The sequence below is a fragment of the Sapajus apella genome, unplaced genomic scaffold (genome assembly GCF_009761245.1).
Source record: "Sapajus apella isolate SASKATOON/1434 unplaced genomic scaffold, GSC_monkey_1.0 scaffold113, whole genome shotgun sequence".
Classification (NCBI taxonomy): domain Eukaryota; kingdom Metazoa; phylum Chordata; class Mammalia; order Primates; family Cebidae; genus Sapajus; species Sapajus apella.
Genome location: NW_022437053.1, coordinates 251698 through 272192, shown reverse-complemented (window position 1 = coordinate 272192; position 20495 = coordinate 251698). Strand labels below are relative to the sequence as shown.

The 20495-nt window shown below is 46.5% G+C and overlaps 1 protein-coding gene across 3 annotated transcripts in view; it reads right to left on the bottom strand.

The window, feature by feature from the left end:
• FAM189A1 (family with sequence similarity 189 member A1) overlaps positions 1-20290 on the bottom strand; it is a 394185-nt gene extending 373895 nt beyond the window's left edge. The window contains exon 1 of one of the 3 annotated variants that reach the window (XM_032259933.1): positions 20072-20290. In XM_032259933.1, the coding sequence (XP_032115824.1) occupies positions 20072-20290 (219 nt within the window). The remainder of the gene's footprint in view (positions 1-20071) is intronic. The other 2 variants (XM_032259934.1, XM_032259935.1) reach the window with 2 other exon arrangements.
• Between the last annotated feature and the right edge of the window lie 205 nt (positions 20291-20495).

The window sequence follows — 20495 nt, the reverse complement described above, 5'->3', positions numbered from 1 at the left end:
GAGGAGGGAGGAAGGAATGAGGGGAGGAAGGAAAGGATGAAGGGAGGGAAAAAGGGAAGGAAGGAAAGAAAGGGGAGGAAAGGGGGAAGGAGAGGCAAGGGGAATTGGCTCTATCATATTTTACAATATAATGAATCAAAATCAATTCATAAATTCATTTAACAAATATTGAGGGTCTACAGGTCCATCACAGGCTGGGCATTAGAGAGACACTGTGGTTTGCAAAATCTTTATCTTTATGGAGTTTAGATTTTAGTGAAAAAAACAAATTTCAGATAGTAATAAGTTCGCCGAAGGAAGATAAAAATCAGGACAAGTGAAGAGAAAGTGCTCCTTAAAATAGAGTGGTCAGGCCAGACGCGGTGGCTCACGCCTGCAATCCTAGCACTTTGGGAGGCCGAGGCAGGTGGATCACGAGGTCAGGAGATCGAGACTATCCTGGCCAACATGGTGAAACCCCATCTCCACCAAACACAAAAAAATTAGCTGGTCATGGTGCTGCGTGCCTGTAATCCCAGCTACACGGGAGGCTGAGGCAGGGGAACCACTTGAACCTGGGAGGCAGAGATTGCAGTGAGCCGAGATCACGCCACTGCGCTCCAGCCCAGGCGACAGAGCGAGACCCCGTCTCAAATTAAAAAAAAAATAGAGTGGTCATCGAGGCATCTTGGAGGAGGTGGCTGTGGTGCTAAGCCAGGGGAGGGCTCAGGCCTTCTCACTCACTGCTGTGTGGTGTGTAAACTGTACAGCCTGTCCTGGGGGCAATTGGAAAGACCCATTTCCATCAAAAATGCATGCACCTCTTGACCTAGAAATCTCTTGGCTAGAGATTACCTCATGAACAGTCTTACAAATGTTAGCAATACTTCCAAGTATGTTGTAATAAAAATGAGATACACAAAAATGTCAGCTCCATGGAAGCTTATTAAACAAATTACATTACAGTCATTCAATAGAGCACCATAAGACTTTTCAAATTCCTGGCCAGGCACAGTGCTCACACTTGTAATCCCAACACTTTGAAAGACCAAGGCAGGTGCATCACTTGAGCCCAGGAGTTTGAGGCCAGTCTGGGTAACATAGCGAGACCTCTTCTCTACAAAAATTAAAATTAAAAAAAATGAGCCAGGAGTGGTAGCATGCCAGTAGCCCCAAAGCCACCCCACAGGAGAAAGGCTCTGCTCTTTCCCGTAACTGGGGTCTCCCTCTCCCACTCCCATATCCCAGCCGGCCAGGTAGGATGAGTAATGCCACATGGGTTTTCTCCACCTCCTCCCCCACCTCCACCTCCTCCCCCACCTCCCCTACCTCCTCCTCCACCTCCACCTCCTCCCCCACCTCCACCTCCTCCCCCACCTCCCTCACCTCCTCCCCCACCTCCCCCACCTCCTCCCCCACCTCCCCCACCTCCTCCACCTCTTCAACCACCTCCTCCTCCACTTCCTCCTCCTCCACCTCCTCCCCCACCTCCTCCACCTCTTCAACCAACTCCTCCTCCACCTCCATCTCCTCCCCCACCTCCTCCTTCTTCACCTCCTCTCCCACCTCCTCCTCCTCCACCTCCACCTCCTCCCCCCACCTCTTCAATCACCTCCTCCCCCACCTCCACCTCCTCCCCCACCTCCACCTCCTCCACCTCAACCACCTCCTCCTCCACCTCCACCTACTCCTCCACCTCCTCCATCTCTTCAACCATCTCCTCCTCCACCTCCACTTCCACCTCCTCCCCCACCTCCTCCACCTCTTCAACCACCTCCTCCTCCGCCTGCACCTCCTCCCCCACCTCCTCCTCCTCCACCTCCACCTTCTCCATCTCCTCCACCTCCTCAACCACCTCCTCCTCCTCCACTTCCTCCTCCACTTACTCCTCCTCCTTCACTTCCACCTCCTCCCCCACTTCCTCCTCCTCCTTCACTTCCACCTCCTCCCCCACTTCCTCCTCCTCCTTCACTTCCACCTCCTCCCCCACCTCCTCCACCTCCTCCCCCACCTCCTCCACCTCCTCCCCCACCTCCTCCACCTCTTCAACCACCTCCTCCACCTCTTCAACCACCTCCTCCTCCATCTCTTCAGCCACCTCCTCCTCCTCCACCTCCACCTCCTCCCCCACCTCCTCCACCTCTTCAACCACCTCCTCCTCCACCTCCTCCTCCACCTCCACCTCCACCTCCACCTCCACCTCCACCTCCTCAACCACCTCCTCCACCTCCTCAACCACCTCCTCCTCCTCCACCTCCACCTCCTCCCCCACCTCCTCCACCTCCACCTCCTCCCCCACCTCCCCCAACTCTTCAACCACCTCCTCCTCCACCTCCTTCACTGCCTCCATGTCCTCCTCCATCTCTTCCTTCTCTGCCACCTGCACACAGCAAAACTAAGCTCTCCTCTTTCCTCCTCAGCCCACTCAATGGAAAGATGACAAGGACGAAGATCTTTATGATGATCCATCTCCACTTAATGAATAGTGAATACATTTTCTCTTCCTTATGATTTTCTTAATGATTTTTCTTTCCTCTCGCTTACTTTATTGTAAGAATACAGCATATAACACATATACAAAAGATCTATTAGTCATCTATTTACATGATCACTAATGTTCCCAGTCAATAGGAGGCTATTAGTAGTTAGCTATACGTAGATTTTCAGCTGCAGAGGGAATCAGTGCCTCTAACCCTGCACTGTTCAAGGGTCAGCTGTACAAAATGAGGACAAGACATACTACCCATTCCTCAGGGATTACTGCTGGGTTTAAATGAGCTGATGTGAAATACCAATAGAATCGAGTCTGGCAAAAGTCAGCACTCATTAGCTCTTGTGATCGCTCTGGTTACACCTTCACATACAGGTGGCTGTACCCACCCCACCAGCACTCACCAGAGGCAGGCCTTGGATCTGGATGATGTGGAAGCCACGCCTGCTACCCTCACCCCACACAGCCCTGCCTGCCAAGTGGCTGACCCCCTGGATTTCTGACTAATCATTCTTGAACCACCAGCAGGTAAACAACCCTCCCCTCCTGTGTCCCCCGAATGTCTCCGCGGCATTAGTTTTCTATTGCTGCTGTAACAAATTCCACAAACCTGGCGACGTACAGCAGCTATCATCCTACATTCTGAAGGTCAGAGGTGCAAATAAGTCTCACTGGGCTAACTTCAAGGGGTTGCGGGCCTGGTTCCTCCTGGGGTTCCAGGGGTGAATCCACTCCCCTGCCATTCCTGGCTTCCAGAGGCCACCTGCCCTCCTTGGCTCATGGCTCTCTTCCATCATTCCAGCCATTGCATACCTCATCTGACCTCCTATTACTGACTCAGATCTTCTGTCTCCCTCTTAGGAGGACCCTGTGATTACACGAGGCCTACCGAAATCATCCACGATGGTCTCCCGTCTCAAGATCCTCAAGCAAATCAGATCCACAAAGCTCCTTTTTGCCATGAGAGGGACAGATTCACGGCTTCTAGGGACTGAGATGTGGGCTTCTCCGGGGGACCACAATTCCGCCCACCACATCGACCCAACCCATATTCCAGCTGTCCAGCTTTGCTAGCTCCAAGATGTTGGGTTAGTTCCAACACCTGGTCCACAGTTACCAAAACTGTAACTGAATATGACATCTCACAAAGATGTCATAAAGATTCTCCGGATGCCACGTGAAGGGCCGACTGAAGGACAAGAGCAGAAGTGGAGAAGCCAGTTACCGGGCTACCAGAATAACCTGGGTAAGACAGACACAGCGGGCAGAAGTCAGTGTTTTTGAAGAAGAATCACTGGGATGACAAGTGACTATGTTAGGAAGGACCACTGGTGTCTCACTGGAGAAACCGGGTGAATGGTGATTCCATTCCTTGAAAACAGAGACGATATTTATTTGGAGGGGAAATGAGCAGCTTGGTTGGGGACATCCTGAATTTTTTTTTTTTTTTTTTTTTAGATAAGAGTCTCGCTCCATCACCCAGGCTAGAGTGCAGTGGCATAGCCCCAGCTCACTGCAACCTCCACCTCCCAGGTTCATGTGATTCTCCTGCCTCAGCCTCTGAGTAGCTGGGACTACAGGCACATGCTACCGTGCCTGGCTAATTTTTTTGTATTTTGAGTAGAGACGGGGTTTCACCATGTTTGCCAGGGTGGTCTCAATCCCCTGACTTTGTAATCCACCTGCTTCAGCCTCCCAAAGTGCTAGGATTATAGGCGTGAGCCACCGTGTCCAGCCAGACATCCTGAATTTTAAGTGTCTATGACTTGTCCAAGTGCAGATGTGAAGTCAGCAAGGGGGTATGTCAGGAGGAGGGAGGTAGCGGCTTCAAATGCAGACACCTGTGTGAGTGACAGAAGTGTTCAGTGGTGCAGGGAGAGAGGAATCTAGGCCTAGGAATATCCTCCTGCTGATCCGCTGGCCCTGTCTCTCGATGTCAGCCCTGCCCTTGCTGTGGCCACTTCCAGAGTGTTCCTTGCAGGGGCACTACACAGTCATCATTCCCAGGGAGCATGGCCATTTCCCCTTGCTGCTCTGTCACACCTCTGCTTTGGGCGGCCCTGAGGACCCTCTGAGACTGGGCTACAGTCTCCACAGGGTCCAGCTATGGACATCTGTCCCACAGCCTCATCTAGGGAGGTCTCTTTGCCCACCACGAGGGGCCCTGCGACAGCGCCTGACTCTTCCCTGTCTGCTATGTTTAACATCTCCCACAGCAACAGGGAACCTTGCAGGAGCGTTTATTCCACACACTGTCCATGGGAAATTTCAGACCCAATCTTCTACACCAGAGGTCAACAAACTATAACCCCTGGGCCAAGTCTGGCCTGCTGCTTTTATAAACAAAGTTAGACTAGAACACAGCTATCCCCTTTCACTGATGAATGACCTATGGCTGCCTCCACACTACGATGGCAGAGTTGAGTAGTCGGCACAAAAGACCATATGGCCACAAAGCCTAAACACTGACTCCTCTGTACAGAAAGTTTGTCCACCTCTGCTCTACACATTTTCCTCGCCCTGTGCTAGCTTACGGCTCCTCCATCATGGTGGAAGACGTGTAGGGATATTTTTGTTCTAGATAGTGCCTGCTCTTCCCCCAAACAATGAACACCCTTGATTTAATGAGTGGAAGAGCAGCAGGCCAATATGATTCACAAAAGGAAAAAAATGGGTCAATTTAAATTTTCAAAACTATTATTCTTGCAATAACCAGAGTGAGGTCCAAAAAGTTTCCACCAGGCTGTAGAAAGAGAGATATAGAATGAAACTTGGAAAACTGGACTCCAGAGAGCGCTAGCTGGAGATGGGCCCTGCTAATCAGTCTCTGAGACTGTGAGCTGCGCCCCTGGAGTTCTGCTGCTGGAGTTCATTTGGGTGGAAGAGGAAAGACGGCCACTGGAAGTTGTGAATAAAAGTTAAGATCAATTACTGCCAGAGGAGCAGAGAGAAGAGTCTCAACTAAGCACATGAAGGAAAACGGCTTTAGAGGGATAAGATGAGCTTCACCCAGGAACCCCCAGAGTACACAAGTTCCAACAGCAAAAGCAATAAGCAGGATCGAAAACCAGGGGACTAAAGGCTACCTGCAGCATACAGACAGATCCAGGCCTCCAGACCACCATGCCTCACGCCAGCACCTACAGCCCTAGGATGTGTTATCAGGCAGAGGAAAAAAAGAATGCTGTACTCCCCAAAGAAATGAGCCATCAGCCTCTTCCACTTTCAAACTAAGAAGTCATGCCCCAGAGCAGACACTCTTCATATTAGCCCAAAATATGGCAGAAGAGGCAGCTCCCCAAAGAAAAGAGCCATCAGCCTCTTCCACTTTCAAACTGAGAAGTCATGCTCCAGAGCAGACATCTTCATAATAGCCCAAGATACGGCAGAAGAAGCAGCTACCTATACCCAGCCCAAGCATGGAGGCCTCCAGCCGACATGCTATTCCACAACCAGACAGAGCCAGGCCATGCCTCCATTTGATGGGGAGGTCAGGGACATAGAAGGAAACATGCCAAACACCTTTTAATCAACCCTATAAACATCAAAGGACAGCTAAGGGCCACCAGACTGTTAAGGAAAACCAAAATCATCAAATATAAAGATTTAGAGCAATACACAGAAAAACTGACCCCGGAGGAAACTAGAAAACTTATCTCCCTTAATTCTAATGAATACCGTCAGGTAGAAATAAAAATATATATATATGCAACCAAAAGATAAGACAAATACTAAGAAAATGTCGCAGAACAGATAAATGATAACAAAAGATAATGTATAAAATAACAAGTTAATCTCACCTGTTCTGTTACAACCCTGTGCTAAGTCTCCAGAGAGGCTTAATAAGACAAATACTAAGAAAATGTAGCAGAAAATATAAATGATAATAAAAAATACTGTACAAAATAACAAGTTAATCTCAACTGTTCTGTTACAATCCTGTGCTAAGTCTCCAGAGAGGCTCAGAACCACCACTGAGATCTTCAGCCACATAGGGATGAACTGTAACAACTAGCAACTAATGTCGACCCATGCGGGCCCAGGACCGACCAGGGGCAAGCTGTGCCGTCAGACGGTTTATAGAAAACATTCAGCATAATGGTCTGCACCTGGTTCTCCGAGTTTCTGTCACTGAATTTGTCATGCATCCTGGTTCTAGAAACCTGACCAAAGGGATAGGAAAGACTCCTCCTCCGACGAGCCTGTTGCTCCCAAGGCCAAGAGTCTTGCCAATATCTTTTATTCCCCCCAGACAGAGTTTTGCTTTTGTTGCCCAGGCTGGAATGCAATGGCACAATATCAGCTCACCACAACCTCCACCTCCCAGGTTGAAGCGATGCTCCTGCCTCAGCCTCCCGAGTAGGTGGGATTACAGGAATGTGCCACCACACCTGGCTAATTTTATGTTTTTAGTAGAGACGGGGTTTCCCCATGTTGGTTAGGCTGGTCTCCAACTCCCGACATCAGGTGATCCGCCCACCTCGGCCTCCCAAAGTGCTGGGATTGTAGGCATAAGCCACACACTCAGTCATCAATATCTTAATGATTCACAATCTGAAGACAAAGTACATCCTGTGTGACAGAGAAAGGCCCCAGGAGCAGCACACGGGTGGGCTGGACCTCTCTGGTATTGGCCTGTGAGAACTTCCTCCTCCTGCCCTGCACCACTTCCCTTTGGCACAATGGCTCACACCTGTAATCCCAACACTTTGGGAGGCTGAGGTGGGAGGGTTTCTTGAGGCCAGGAATTTGAGACCAGCCTGGTCAACACAGCAAGAACCCATCTCTACAAAAAATTTAAAAATTAGCTGGGCATGCTCCTGACACTTGTAGTCCCAGCTACTTGGGAGGCTGAATCAGGAGGGTTGCCTGAGCCTAGGAGTCTGAGGCTGTAGTGAAATATGATCACACCACTGCACTCCAGCCTGGGTGACACAGCAAGACCTCAACTCTTAAAAAAAGAAAGCCAGGCCGGGTGTGGTGGCTCACACCTGTAGTCCCAGCTACTCAGGAGGCTGAGGCAGGAGAATCACTTGAACCTGGGGGTTGAAGGTTGCAGTGAGCCAAGATCGTGTCACTGCACTCCAGCCTGGGCAACAGAGTGAGACTCCATCTCAAAAAATAATAGAAAAAGAAGGTAGCCTTATCCAAATATAACCTGGGGAGTCTCAGAGTCCTTTCAACTGTCCAATCCTGTGTCACAGATGTACTTAATGGGAAAAATGTTCAGTATTTTAGTTATGGATACCCTAAAAGCCCTGAGTTGACCACTATACGATCTGTGCATGTAACAAAATCATACTTCTACCCCATATATTTACACAACTGAAAAAAATAAAAATTTTAAAAATTCAATAGATGGTCCAGAAGATGGAATTAAAGAAATCTCCTGGATTATAAAGCAAAAAGCACAGAAGCACAGAAGTGGAAACTATGAGAGAGAAGTTAAGAGACCTGGAAGATCAAAATAGAAAGTCAGACGCCTAAGTAACAGGACTTCCATAAAAGAGAAATAAGACGTGAGGAAATACTCAACAATTTTTTTAGCATTAAAGAAAGGACACATTGAGTAGCTAAGAGCCATCACTAAGTTCTGCAAAATATCAGAACACCAAGAACAAAGAGTAGACCCTAGCAGCTTCCAGAAAAACAGGTTAGGTTAGCAACAAAAGACAAACCAGACTGGCATTAGACGCTTCTTGAGTGACGTCGGTTTTGAAGACAACGGTGTGCTTGCCAGCGAAGAAGTAACAACAGACGGTTGAAATATTTAGCTCTGAGGAACAGGGAGGGCAGGAGCTGAAGAGTAGTTTCTGCTTTCATTCTGTACCTTTCCATACTGTCTGCTTATTTCCATGAACATACATTGCTGTTACTATCATCATCTCCATGATTATCATCACCATCATAAAACATATGTTTTCATATATGTAAGTATGTATCTGTGCATAAAACCATATATATGTGGTTTTATAAAACCATATGGTGATGATGATCCTAACAGCAATATATGAAAAGAATTGGTAATATATGAAACGATTAGTAATATATGAAAAAGATAACAGAATATATGAAAAGCACATTATACATTATATATAATATACGTTATACATAATACACATTATACATCATATATATTATATATAACACATTACTGTGTGTATGTATGTGTATATATATATGTATCTCTCTATATATATATACACACACACATATACATACTTTAAAAAAGTGCTTTCAGTACCAGGGGAATGTGTCACACCAGGCCTCTTTCTCCACACAGAAACAGTGCTTCTCTACTTCCTTAAGCTCTCTCAGATGTCACCCCACGCACCAAGAGGCATGCATCTGGGCCAGTGGGAGCATCCATAGGTAGAACTTTTGAAGTAGAACTTCGGAAGTCACTGGGCAGGTGCTTTGCTCAGGGAGTTTCAAAGGTTTTTGTTTTCTTCTTTGTTTTGTTGTTGTTATTGATGATGTGACAATTAAATAATAAATTGTCATGAGATATATGTGTGACTGTGTGTGTGTGTGTGTGTGTGTGTGTATACTTTTTAAACACATTCTCTTTTTTCCAAAGAAAAAGTCAATCTTGAGGAGCAGCTACTGACTAGGCTGTAATAGACTCACAGCCTGTTAACCTGCTCGCATTTCTTAGGTGTTCCTTCTGCTTCTTGAGGAGTCCGCCCTGGGGAGCCTCATACCCTCTCAAGGCGCCAAAGACAGGCGCAGGCCTAGAGAGAAGACCTGGGTGTCTCCAATGCTGGATTCAATGAATTGGCAGGTGCGAGGCAGATGCTATATGTTCCTCTGCTTTTTTCTGATACTGGGTCAGAAATCAGGTTCTAAAAAAGTAGTATCCCTTTGCAAATGGTAGAAAAGAACTCAGGTATAATTGAAAAAAGATGCGTTTTTTTTAGAAATCAGGAGACTGATGAGTATCTGCTCATTGTGGCTAAGTTGCTTATTAACATGTTAAGTAGGTATCATTATCATAATCCTTTCAAATTCTGTTGAGGGTTCAAAAAATGTCTTTCAAAATCACTATCCCTATTCACTATCAAAGCCATTATCTATAATTTCTCATTACAGATGAGAAGCCAGCACATCTCTTATAATTAGTTAACTTCGAGGTTTACTTTTGAAATAAAAATGTGGTTTTTCATGAAGTTCCACATGTTCTCTGTTTTCTCTGCAACAGAATGAGCTTAAACTTTAAGGATTTATTTTAGAACAAAGAACTTGAATGTTTATGTGATAATTATGTCACAGGCTCTAGTAGCTGGGAGGCGAAGGAAGTCGTTTGTTTACATTTATTACACTCTAAATACTTGACTCACCAACACCCCTTCCTCCCCTACAAATGCCAGTGTTTTAACACCCTCCATTCCTGCAGGCTGCATGTGTCACCCCCCATGTCACTGTACTGTGTCCTTCAGGTAAATTATGACACTTTCATCAGCAGTTGGAAGTACAGATAAGAGCAGTCCAAGCTTATAAATTGAAACTACAATTCCAAAACATGATTTCAACAATGGGGAGACGTTGGCCAAAGTGTGCACATTTTCAGTTATAAGATGGGTCTGCACTGGGGTTCTAACGTATAGCCTGGCAAGTACAGTTCATAATACTGTCTTGTATACTTGAAGTCTGTTAAGAGAGTAGATCATAAATATTCACACACACACACACACACACACACACACACACACACGTAACCATGTCAGGTGATGGATATGTCAATTAGCTTGATTGTGGGAATCACTTCACAGGTATACTTATATCAAAACACCGTACTGTATACCTTAAACATATACCTTGAGTATGACAAATTTTTTGTCAAACATCACAACTCAGTAAAGCTGGGAGAAAAAATTTAAATGCTTAAATGCAGGAATGTAATGCAGGTAGGCCTGAAGCCCGGGCACACCAGGGGACAGTGGGCCTGGGAACCGCATCTTAGATTTGTTAGGCCTCCAGAGAGAGAGGCTGGGCTGCACCTGGCCAACACACAGGCAGACATGTAGCCAGAGCTCCAGAAAAGCTCAGAGGAGCCATTGCGTACCCCACCTCTGCCACAAAGGCAGGAGAGGCTTCTCAAAGGCCCTGAGAAAACCCCCCTTCCCAACCATCAGGTGATGTTCCCAGCAGCAGGTGCCTATGGGGAGCCAAGGAGGGCGAGGTCCTGGGGACGGAGAGGAAGCTGTGTTCTAGCCGTTTCTGTGTCTGTCAACGTATTTCCTTCCATGACTGTCATCCTGAGAAGAGCTCTGTGATGGCAAGAAAACCCCACATGGGTTTTAATCTCACCAACAAACAAGGGAACAACAGAGTCTGAAGAAAACGTCCCAGGCTTTATTAGAATTTCATTACTCTTCAATAAAACTATCGGATATAGTACTTTTGACCTTTTCAAAATTCTCCCAAATAAAAAGGTGAAATACAAAAGAAAAAAAAACTCTTTCACATACTCAAATTATGTAGACCGTGCAAGGTCTGTTTTCTTTTGAAGATTTTAAAATGAACCAGGGACAGGGATTCTTCCTGTGGGGTTAGAGAGTAAAAGATGGGGGTGGTGGAAGTATAAAGAAACCATTTGGCTTCAGTGAGGGAGATCTTGATCACAGCCGTCATGTAGTCTGGTGTACTAATAGAAAAGGCAGATTTAAATAGATTTTTAAAGGGGAAAGTGTCACCACTAGAAGAATGGAGATGCACAGGAGAGAGAGGTTGGAGTTCATGAATATACATTTCTTAAAAGAAGACATACAAATGGCCAACAAGCATATGGAAAAAAATGCTCAACATCACTAATCATCAGGGAAAAACAAATCTAAACCACAATGAGATGTCACCTCACACCTGTTAGAATGGCTTTTTTCAAAAAGACAAAAGACAGCAAGTGTTGGTAAGATATGGAGAAAGGGGAACGATTTCATTGCTGGTAAGAAGGTAAGTTAGTATGCCCATGATGGAAAACAGTACAGAAACTCCGTTAAAACATAAAAATAGAACTATCCTATGCAGCAATTCCACCTTTGGGTATATATCCAAAGAAAATGAAATCAGTATGTTGAAGAGATATCTGCACCCCACGCTCTAAAATGAATTCATAAATCCATCCATACATACATAGGAGAGAATGGGAAAGCTCTTCCTACAGTAGAGTAACAATTAATAAATGTAGAAGGAATGATGGAAATAGAAAACTATGACTTGGCAACCATCAGAGACGAGGCTGATTTGGGTGGCAATAATCAACAGAAGTAAAAACTGAAAGATAGAGGTTTGACCAAAAACAGGATATTGGCAGAATCTGAGACTTCCCCATACAAATTATAATCAAAGGGGAAATGGTGAATTTAAAAAGATGACACCTGGCAGACAGCAATAACATTAGGTGATCAAGGTGAATATCACCAGTAGTGGGAAGGGCTGACATCAATGCCTCCTGATAGGATGCACTGAGAAAAGCATGGCATCTTTGGGATCGTTCTGCCAAAAACGTATGAGCTAAGTCTGGCCATGAGGATAAATCAGATGGATCCAGGTTCAGGGTCATCCTGTGCTCTTCAAAACTGTGGAAAACGTGAGACAGAGAGAAAGACTGAGGAGAGTAAAGAGACACAAGAAATGTGCCATGTTCCTGGGTAGGACCCTGAGCCAGAGAGGAAAAGAATCACTATTTGGGCAGTTGATGAAATTGAAATGAGGTCTATAGATTGGATGACAATGAATTGGAATGGGGTCTACAGTTGGATGACAGTGTTCTTCCAGGGCTGATTTCCTAATCTGGAGAGGTTTATGATGAGTATGGAAAGAGTATCCATGAGTGGTGAGAATATACACCGAGTTTTTTAGGGGTGATGCAACATCACATCTACAGCTTTTGCCCAAAACATTGAGAAAAAAATCTAATGATAATTGAGGTATTTTTTACCTCGAGAAAGATAATGTGAACAAACACAAGCCATGGGGCAAATGCAATAAAATGTTTACAATTCAGGAATGTACGTGAAGAAACACAGAAATTCTTAGTTCTGTTCTGCAATGTTTCTATAAGTTAGAAATTATTTCAAAAAAAAAAATCCAGAAAAAATATGTAGCGTTTCATTGTTTTTGAGCATAGAGTTTGGCTATGAGCATTCCAGTGCACCATACCTCCAAATGACTAGGACTTTTTTACCTGGTGCCCAAGGGAGGGTTTTCATGTGTGTGTTTTGTTGGTGGTTTGTTTTATTTTTGTTTTTCAGACAGGGTGTCTCTCTGTTGCCTAGGCTGGAGTGGCACAATCTCAGCTCACTCTAGTCTCAACCTCTCAGACTCAGGTGGATCCTCCCACCTCAGCCTCTTGAGTAGCTTGGAACTACAGTCATGTGCCACCATGTCCAACTAATTTTTTGTATTTTTGGTAGAAATGGGGTGTTTTCATGTTGTCCAGGTGGGTCTTCAACTCCTGCCTCAGGTGATCCACCTGCATCAGCCTCCCAAAGTTCGGGAATTACAGGTATGAACCACCACACCCTGTCACGTTTTTTTCGTTATCTTTAAAATCCATTATTTTACAGGGAAACATATCAATGTTGACTACTCTCCATTGATTTTTCCCAGTTACACAATATAACCTTTCAAATCTTCATTTATTTTAGGAAAGTTTTCTTGAAATATAGTTCTAAATATTTATGCTATTCTACTGCTTTTTCTGTCCCTAGATGCTAATTATATATATATTGGACCTCCTTTGCCTGACTCCTACATTCCTTTAATTCACTTTATCCCCCTTTTTAAAATTTTTCTCCTTTTAATCCTCTATTTTTATTTCCGTGCTTCCTGAGGGTATCTATTTGCTCTTGTGTTCCTTCTAATTTAGTCTCCATTTTTGAAACTCATTTTTTCCAAATTCTTTTCTGACATCTCTCTGTTCTCCCTCCAGAATTTCCTGTCATCTAGCCAGATCTTTTGAAGTTTTTAAAATTTCTGATTCAGGACGGTTGCAGTGGCTCACATCTGTAATCCCAGCATTTTGGGAGGCCAAGGTGGGTGGATCACTTGAGGTGAGGAGTTTGAGACCAGCCTGGCTAAGATGGTGAAACCCTGTCTCTACTAAAAATACAAAAATTAGCTGGGCATGGTGGAGTGAGCCTGTAATCCCAACTACTCCAGGGGCTGAGGCAGGAGAATCGCTTGAACCTGGGAGGCAGAGGTTGCAGTGAGACAAGATTGCATCATTGCATTCCAGCCTGAGGAACAAAGGGAGACTCCATCTCAAAAATAAATAAAATAAAATTTCTGATTCATACTACTCTTACTTTATTTTCTTTTAGCTTATATTGAGATATTAATTTATAATTTTTCTGATGTGCTCTCATTTTCAGTAGTACCATTATGTTCATTTTCATTATGTTTTCACTGAATCAATGTTGCACGAGTTTGGATTATATTCCTTTTTTGTTGTCCATGATTAAATGGGGTGGATTTTCCGGATCTATTAGAAGGAAGTTCCTAATAGATCAGGAAAGTTCCTCATGAAGATGGACTAAGATAGCTTTCCCACTGGGCTCTACTGATCTGTGAAAGACCCAAAATAGGAATTCTCCATGTAACCACTTGTTTCCCATCACCAAGTCCAGAACCTCTGTAAAGCTCAGAAAGATCTCTTGCCTCTAGTCCTTTGCTCCAGCTCCAGAATGTTGAAGTCTTTCTTTTCCAAGTCTATAGGCTCTCAGCTTTTGGTGTTATCTTTTGCTGTTAAAGCAGTTTTTGAGATCTTTTTCCTTGGGGGGTCCCCCTCCACACCTCCACCATCTGAACCTATTCTCTCTCTCACCATCTGTCTTCTGCTCAATTTGGTGTACGTTTCCAGTAACGCTCAAGGTGAGGTGCTGTCCTTCTAGAAGGGAGGACTTGCTGTGCATTTCTAAGATTCTCCAAGGCCTGTGCCACCACATCGACGATGATTATCCCACGTCCACACGCAGTTGGTTGCTCTCACCTGTCACCAGAAGCCTGGGAGCCCCTTTCCAGTTTTGCCAGTTGCTCTCAGGTCTGCCCGTCCAGACTTCTATTCTACTTTTAGGGGTGAGCAGCGCATGGTAATTTTTGGTTTCCACATACTACGTGTCAATAGTTCCTTTCATTTCCCATCACTCCCCTGAGGCCACAGCAGCTCTTTCCCAGGTCCTTCTGATGTTGGTGCTTTGGCCACGCCCACCCAGTCCAGGGATTAGATGGGTGGGGAGAGAGTCCCCCTCACTTTGTTGACCATATTCTTTAAGCTTTACCTATGGCTGTCTTGCTGATCGGTTTGGCTTCCAGGAGGAGTTCAGGGGAGACTGAAAAACTACTTTGCCACCACGAACGTTTCCCCATAAAACGTGTTCTGAAGGGCATAAAACAAGGAACAAAGAAATGAAGAGGCATACTCTGTTTCTGAATTGGAAGATTTCGTATGATAAAACTGTCAGTACTCCCAAAATTGATGCACTATATTAAAAGTTTTAAAATTTTCTATCTGGCAAGACACCAAAAATTAAGCAAAAGAAGAAAATATTTGCAACGCATAATAAAGTATTCATGGAAATTCAGATCCAATGAACTATCTTTCTGCTTCCATCAAATTAATGAAAATGTTCAGCATTGCTAACATCCCACGCTGCAAGAGGACAGGAAAAGGGGCGCACACTGTAGGCTTCTGTGGGTGGATGTGCCTACATTCTTTTGTGAAAATTAAGCCAGAAATAGCTAACAAACTCCCAATTTGAATACTCGCCGACTAGCAATTCCACTTTGGAGAATCTATCCTTAAAAAAAAAAAAAAAAAAGCAGTGGCATCTCAGGCTGGATAAGCAGCATTGCTTGTAGAGACACAGAACTGGTAGAAATTATTCCCAGCAGGAGAGTAACTGAAGAACTTGTAATATTCATACTCTGGACTATTCCATAGACATTAAGTTAAAAATAATAATGAGTTATGGCTAGGAATACTTGTTATACATTAAATTTTTAAAAGAAGTTACAGACTAATATGGGTGGTACATCATTTTTGTAAATTGTTTTTAAAAAGAAAAACATTTTTCATATATATATAAATTCTAATACATTTTATGATTATAAAGAAAAGCGTAGAAGGATTGCATTAAACAACACTGGTAATGCTGGTGGTCTATGGATAGAAAATTGGGGTAGACAAAAGCTACATATTGTTTGTGGGGTTTTGGTGGTTTTTTTTGAGATGGAGTTTCACTCTTGTCCCCCAGGCTGCAGTGCAATGGCGTGACCTTGGCTCACTGCAACCACCGTCTCCTGGGTTCAAGCTATTCTCCTGCCTCAGTCTCTCAAGTAGCTGGGATTACAGGTGCCCACAATCACGCCTGGCCAGTTTTTGTATTTTTAGCAGAGACAAGGCTTCGCCATTTTGGCCCAACTGGTCTCGAACTCCTGACCTCAGGTGGTCCACCTGCCTCAGTGTCCCAAAGTGTTGGGATTATAGGTGTGAGCCACCATGCCCAGTCACTTTTTTATTTTCAGTTATTTTTACTTTGTATATATTACTTTCAGAGTATGAAAAAAATCCAGTGGAGTTGCTTTTTAAAGGAAAAACATACTGAGAGAGAGAGAGAGAGAGAGAGAGAGAGACAGAGAGAGAGAGTGAGTGCGTGTGTGTGTGTGTGAGAGAGAGAGAGAGTGAGCTCCCAATGGCTATGCCTTTATCAACATATGTAACCGGTAATGTGGATTACTCACAATGTAATTGTTTGCCCCCGAGTCCTCAGCATTAATAAAATATCCAAGAAAATAACAAAGCTACTCTATTAAAGGATACCTGTTCAAGACCTCCACCCAGCTCTCTTAGTCTTCTCAATTATGAACACAGCTCATCACCTCTCCAAACGGACAGGATGTCTATCCACAAGGGAACGGACCCACCTGCTGACTCACTGAACAGCACAGCCCAGCACAGGAAAACCATCTGCAGGGGGTCCTCACACAATGGAAACTGCACAGCTCTATGTTCATCACAGCCCTCTGGCCAGGCCTGCCTCCCCCTCACATCTGCAACCTTGCCGAGTCCTCCCCTTTCAACCTTCAACTTCTTCAACTTGCCCCAATGGAATGGCTCCTTACCTTTCTCTTGTATCTTCACCTTTCCAGGCATGTTTTATGCTTTTCCTAAGAAACAGAGTGCTGCCTCCTTGCCAACGCGGACCCCTTTACCAGCATGCTTCATTTCATCCCCTTCTGCCTAATGGGAGTTTGGCCTCTAAAGTCAGAGCAACTAAGTTCAAAACTACTTTGTAGCTGAGTGACCTTGGGCAAGTCACTCATCCCTCTTCCCCTCAGTTTACTCAGCAGAAGCACCAAGATTTCTTAAGGCTTTGGCTTGGAACGGTCAGGCTCAGTTCTGCGGTGTCCCACTGGCTAAGGCAAATCAGAGGCCCAGTCCAAACTCAGGGAGAGGGAACTACACAAGATCCTGAGCACCAGCAGGCAGAGGCCACCAGAGTGACGGGCTATTACACACACAATAAGCAAGTGCTCACTAAGTGTGGGCTTTCTTAGCTATTGTTTCTTACATCTAGAAAAGCTGTGTTTTGTTTTGTTTGAGATGGAGTCTCGTTCTGTCACCCAGAATGGAGTACAGTGGTGTGATCTCGGCTCCCTGCAACCTCCGCCTCCCAGGTTCAAGCAATTCTCCTGCCTGAGCCTCCTGAGCAGCTGGGAATACAGGCATGTGCCACCACGCCCAGCTAATTTTTGTATTTTTAGTAAAGACAGGGTTTCACCATGTTGGCCAGGATGGTCTCGATCTCTTGGCCTCATGATCCGCTGACCTCGGCCTCCCAAAGTGCTGAGATTACAGGCGTAAGCCACTGCACCAGGCCGAGAGTTATTTTTTACAATGGGTTTTCACTATGTGCAAACTACAGAGAGGGCCTAGAAAGCCACGTGTTGCTAATGAGCACATAGGTCTCATTTTAGGAGATTTAGAGAAACCAGAGCACACCTTTAAGTCCCACAGTGTGGATTTCTGTATAAAGCCAGCCCAGCCACCCCAGCCAGCCCAGCTGCCATTCTTAAATGAAGAACAACCTTGGTGAGGCAGTTTCACCAATCTCAGAGAGCGGGCGTATATATGGCAATGGCTCCATGTTCCCCACTCGCAACCATGTTAATGTCCAAATCTGTCCCAACACAGCTGGAACCACTCAGGGTTTCTGCAAAGGGCTGGAGACAACGGGTGAATGGTATGCACTGTACCATCCTGAAAGAACCTTCCAGGCGCTTGCAGCAAAGTAAGTCTGAAGACAGAAAAGTCTGAAGACAAAAAAGAAGCCCATGAAAACAGACAGGAACGTGGGAGATGGAGGACGCAGGACAGAAGTTACTTTATCATCTCTAAAATGTAAGCAGACTATGCTGTGTTCATTGTTGATCCCCAGAGCCTAGAGGAATGTCCATACATAGCAGAACTTTGTGGAATTATTCTGAAACATGGGAAGTTAGAACTAACAGGTTATAAGCCAGGCACAGTGGCTCAAGCTTGTAATCCCAGTGCTTTGGGAGGCTGAGGCAGGAGGATCCCTTAAGGTAAGGAGTGTGAGTTTGAATCCAGCCGGGTCAACATAGTAAGACCCCATCTCCAAAAAAAAAAAAAAAAAAAAAAAAAAAAGGTGTTTTAATATTAGCCAGGCATGGTGGTACACACCTGTAGTCCCAGCTACTTGTGAATCAGAGGCAGGAGGATCACTTCAGCCCAGGGGTTCCAGGCTTCAGTGTGCTACGATAATGCCACTGCATTCCAGCCTGGGCAACAGAGGGAGATACTGCCTTTTAAGGGAAGAAAAAAAGAACAGGTTGGAGTTGTTGAAGAAAATTAACACTGCAAATGCAAACTGAATTAACTGTTTTACACATTTATTTAACTCCTTAAACTAAAACGGAGTGGATTTGCATTTTTCACATAAATAGCTTTCCTGCTGTGTCCACTTAATGTTTTCCCCTTTAGATTTATTATTAAAAGACAGTTTTCTTTCCACACCCTTGGGAACCCAAAGCTAAACCAGGAAGGGGGGGTTCAGGGAGGAGCTAGGAAGTGGAGCTAATTCACCACTACAGTCTGCCACCTGTAGGCTGGTTCCAACAGACTTAAACCTCAGTGCCCACTAGACAGACATGAAAACAATGCATATTAAATAATGCTAAAACCATGCAACAGATGTGCGAAAACTATACATAGACGGGCATTTGAATCACCGCTCCCGTGCGCTTGCCTCCAACTGCCTCTCTTTCATCTGAACACTCCCAGCTGTGACCACACATTCTGTTGTCTCTATTCAGCTCTCCCAAGTCTCACCCTTGATCTGAAGTAAGCTTTGAAAATTAATACCCCCATTAGGATGAACAGCCACACCTGTATCGATCGAGGTGTTCCAGAGGCAATTTTGCTCAGACGTTAGGGTAAAAGCCATGCAATGAACTTAGAGAACAAAGTCCATTATGAAATCAACAAATAAGCAAAGCTGGACCAATTTTTCAAACGTTAAAACTCAAGAACAAATAGCAAACATTAGTTATAAAGGCTTAGTTTGGAATTCTGTAGATGGAATCAAAACATACTGAGTTTACAAGCCTATGCGATGTATTTCAGCACCATACACCAAATCAAGTTACAGATGTCAGGAGTTCTCAGAACAAGAGCCTCTCTTCATAAATATCTGCTCTGCATCTCTCTCTCCCATTCCCATAATGTCCATTCTTTGTTGATATGGGGGGAAACCGTCAGCAAAATGCTACAAAACGCCAAAAAATTAACTCTTGGGGACAGTTACTTTAATAGAGATGTCCCGGTGTCTTTCTTCTACGGGTATTTGTTCATCACTGGCTTCTGTGATTTGGTGGCTAAGAGTCTGAAAATCAGTCATTCCCGAGGTCTGGAGCTCAGAAAGCACGCCATCCCCCGTCCTTCTCCACCGCCCCCCGCCCCCGCTCCCCGCAGGACGCCGGATGCGGGTCGCCCGCCCAGTCCCGCCACCCACAAGCCACACCGTTGAGGGCGGACGCGGGAAACCAGAAGTCCCCGAAGCCAAGTCGGCGACTGACCACGGGGTCCGGCCGGTCCCCAACATCCGGGCTGAGCCGCAACCCGACGGGACGTGCCCCGCGCCCCTCACCCCCGACCAGGGCCGCCGTGAAGGCGAGAGGCGCGCCCAGACGCTGCTTCGCTCTGGGTTCGGATCCCACCTCCTCGCCTCGGCCGCGGCCGGCGAGGTCGTCCGTCTCCGCGCGCGCGGTCCCCGGCGCTCCCTCGGGCCGCTGCGGGCTCGGAGGACCGCGGGCGCCGGGCTGCTGTTTCCTCTAAGAAAAGTAACTCCGGGGATCAGCGCAATAGGAGCGGGAACGCGATGCTCCGAGAGCGGCGACCCGGCCCTGGAGTTATTCCGCTCGGAGTTTCGAACTGCGCCCAGCGCGGCAGCTGCCCGGCCCCGGCGTTGGCCACCGGAACTTGCCGCCCGCGGTGGCTTGTCCCGGCGGCCGCAGCGTCCCCCGTCCCCCGCCCTCGCCGTCCCCGGGACCCGAACCCGCCCGGCCGCGGACACTCACCGAGAAGCCGGCCCAGAAGGGGCAGGAGTGGCGGACGCGGGCCGAGGTGGTGAGCGCCAGCGCGGCGAAGCTGACGGCCACGATCAGGCATCCGAGCGCCATCTGCGTGGCCCCGAGCGCCAGCACGATGCGGGAGCGGCCCGGGCACTCGCGCAGGCGGGACAGGCTGCGGGGCAGCGCGGCGGGACGCGGCGCTCGGGGGCCGCCGGCCGGAGGCATCGCGCCGGGCGCCCGCACGCCTCGCCCGCTCCCGCCCGGCCCCGCGCGCGCCGCCGCCGCCGCTGCCGCTCACAGAGGGTCCGACGCAAGTTGCGCCGGCTTCGGGAACGGTCTCCTAGCCGGCTGCGGGAGCTGCGGCGGCCGCGCGCCGGGAGCGGGCCGGGCCGGGCGGGGAGCCGGGCGCCCGCAGCCCCCGCCGGTGCCC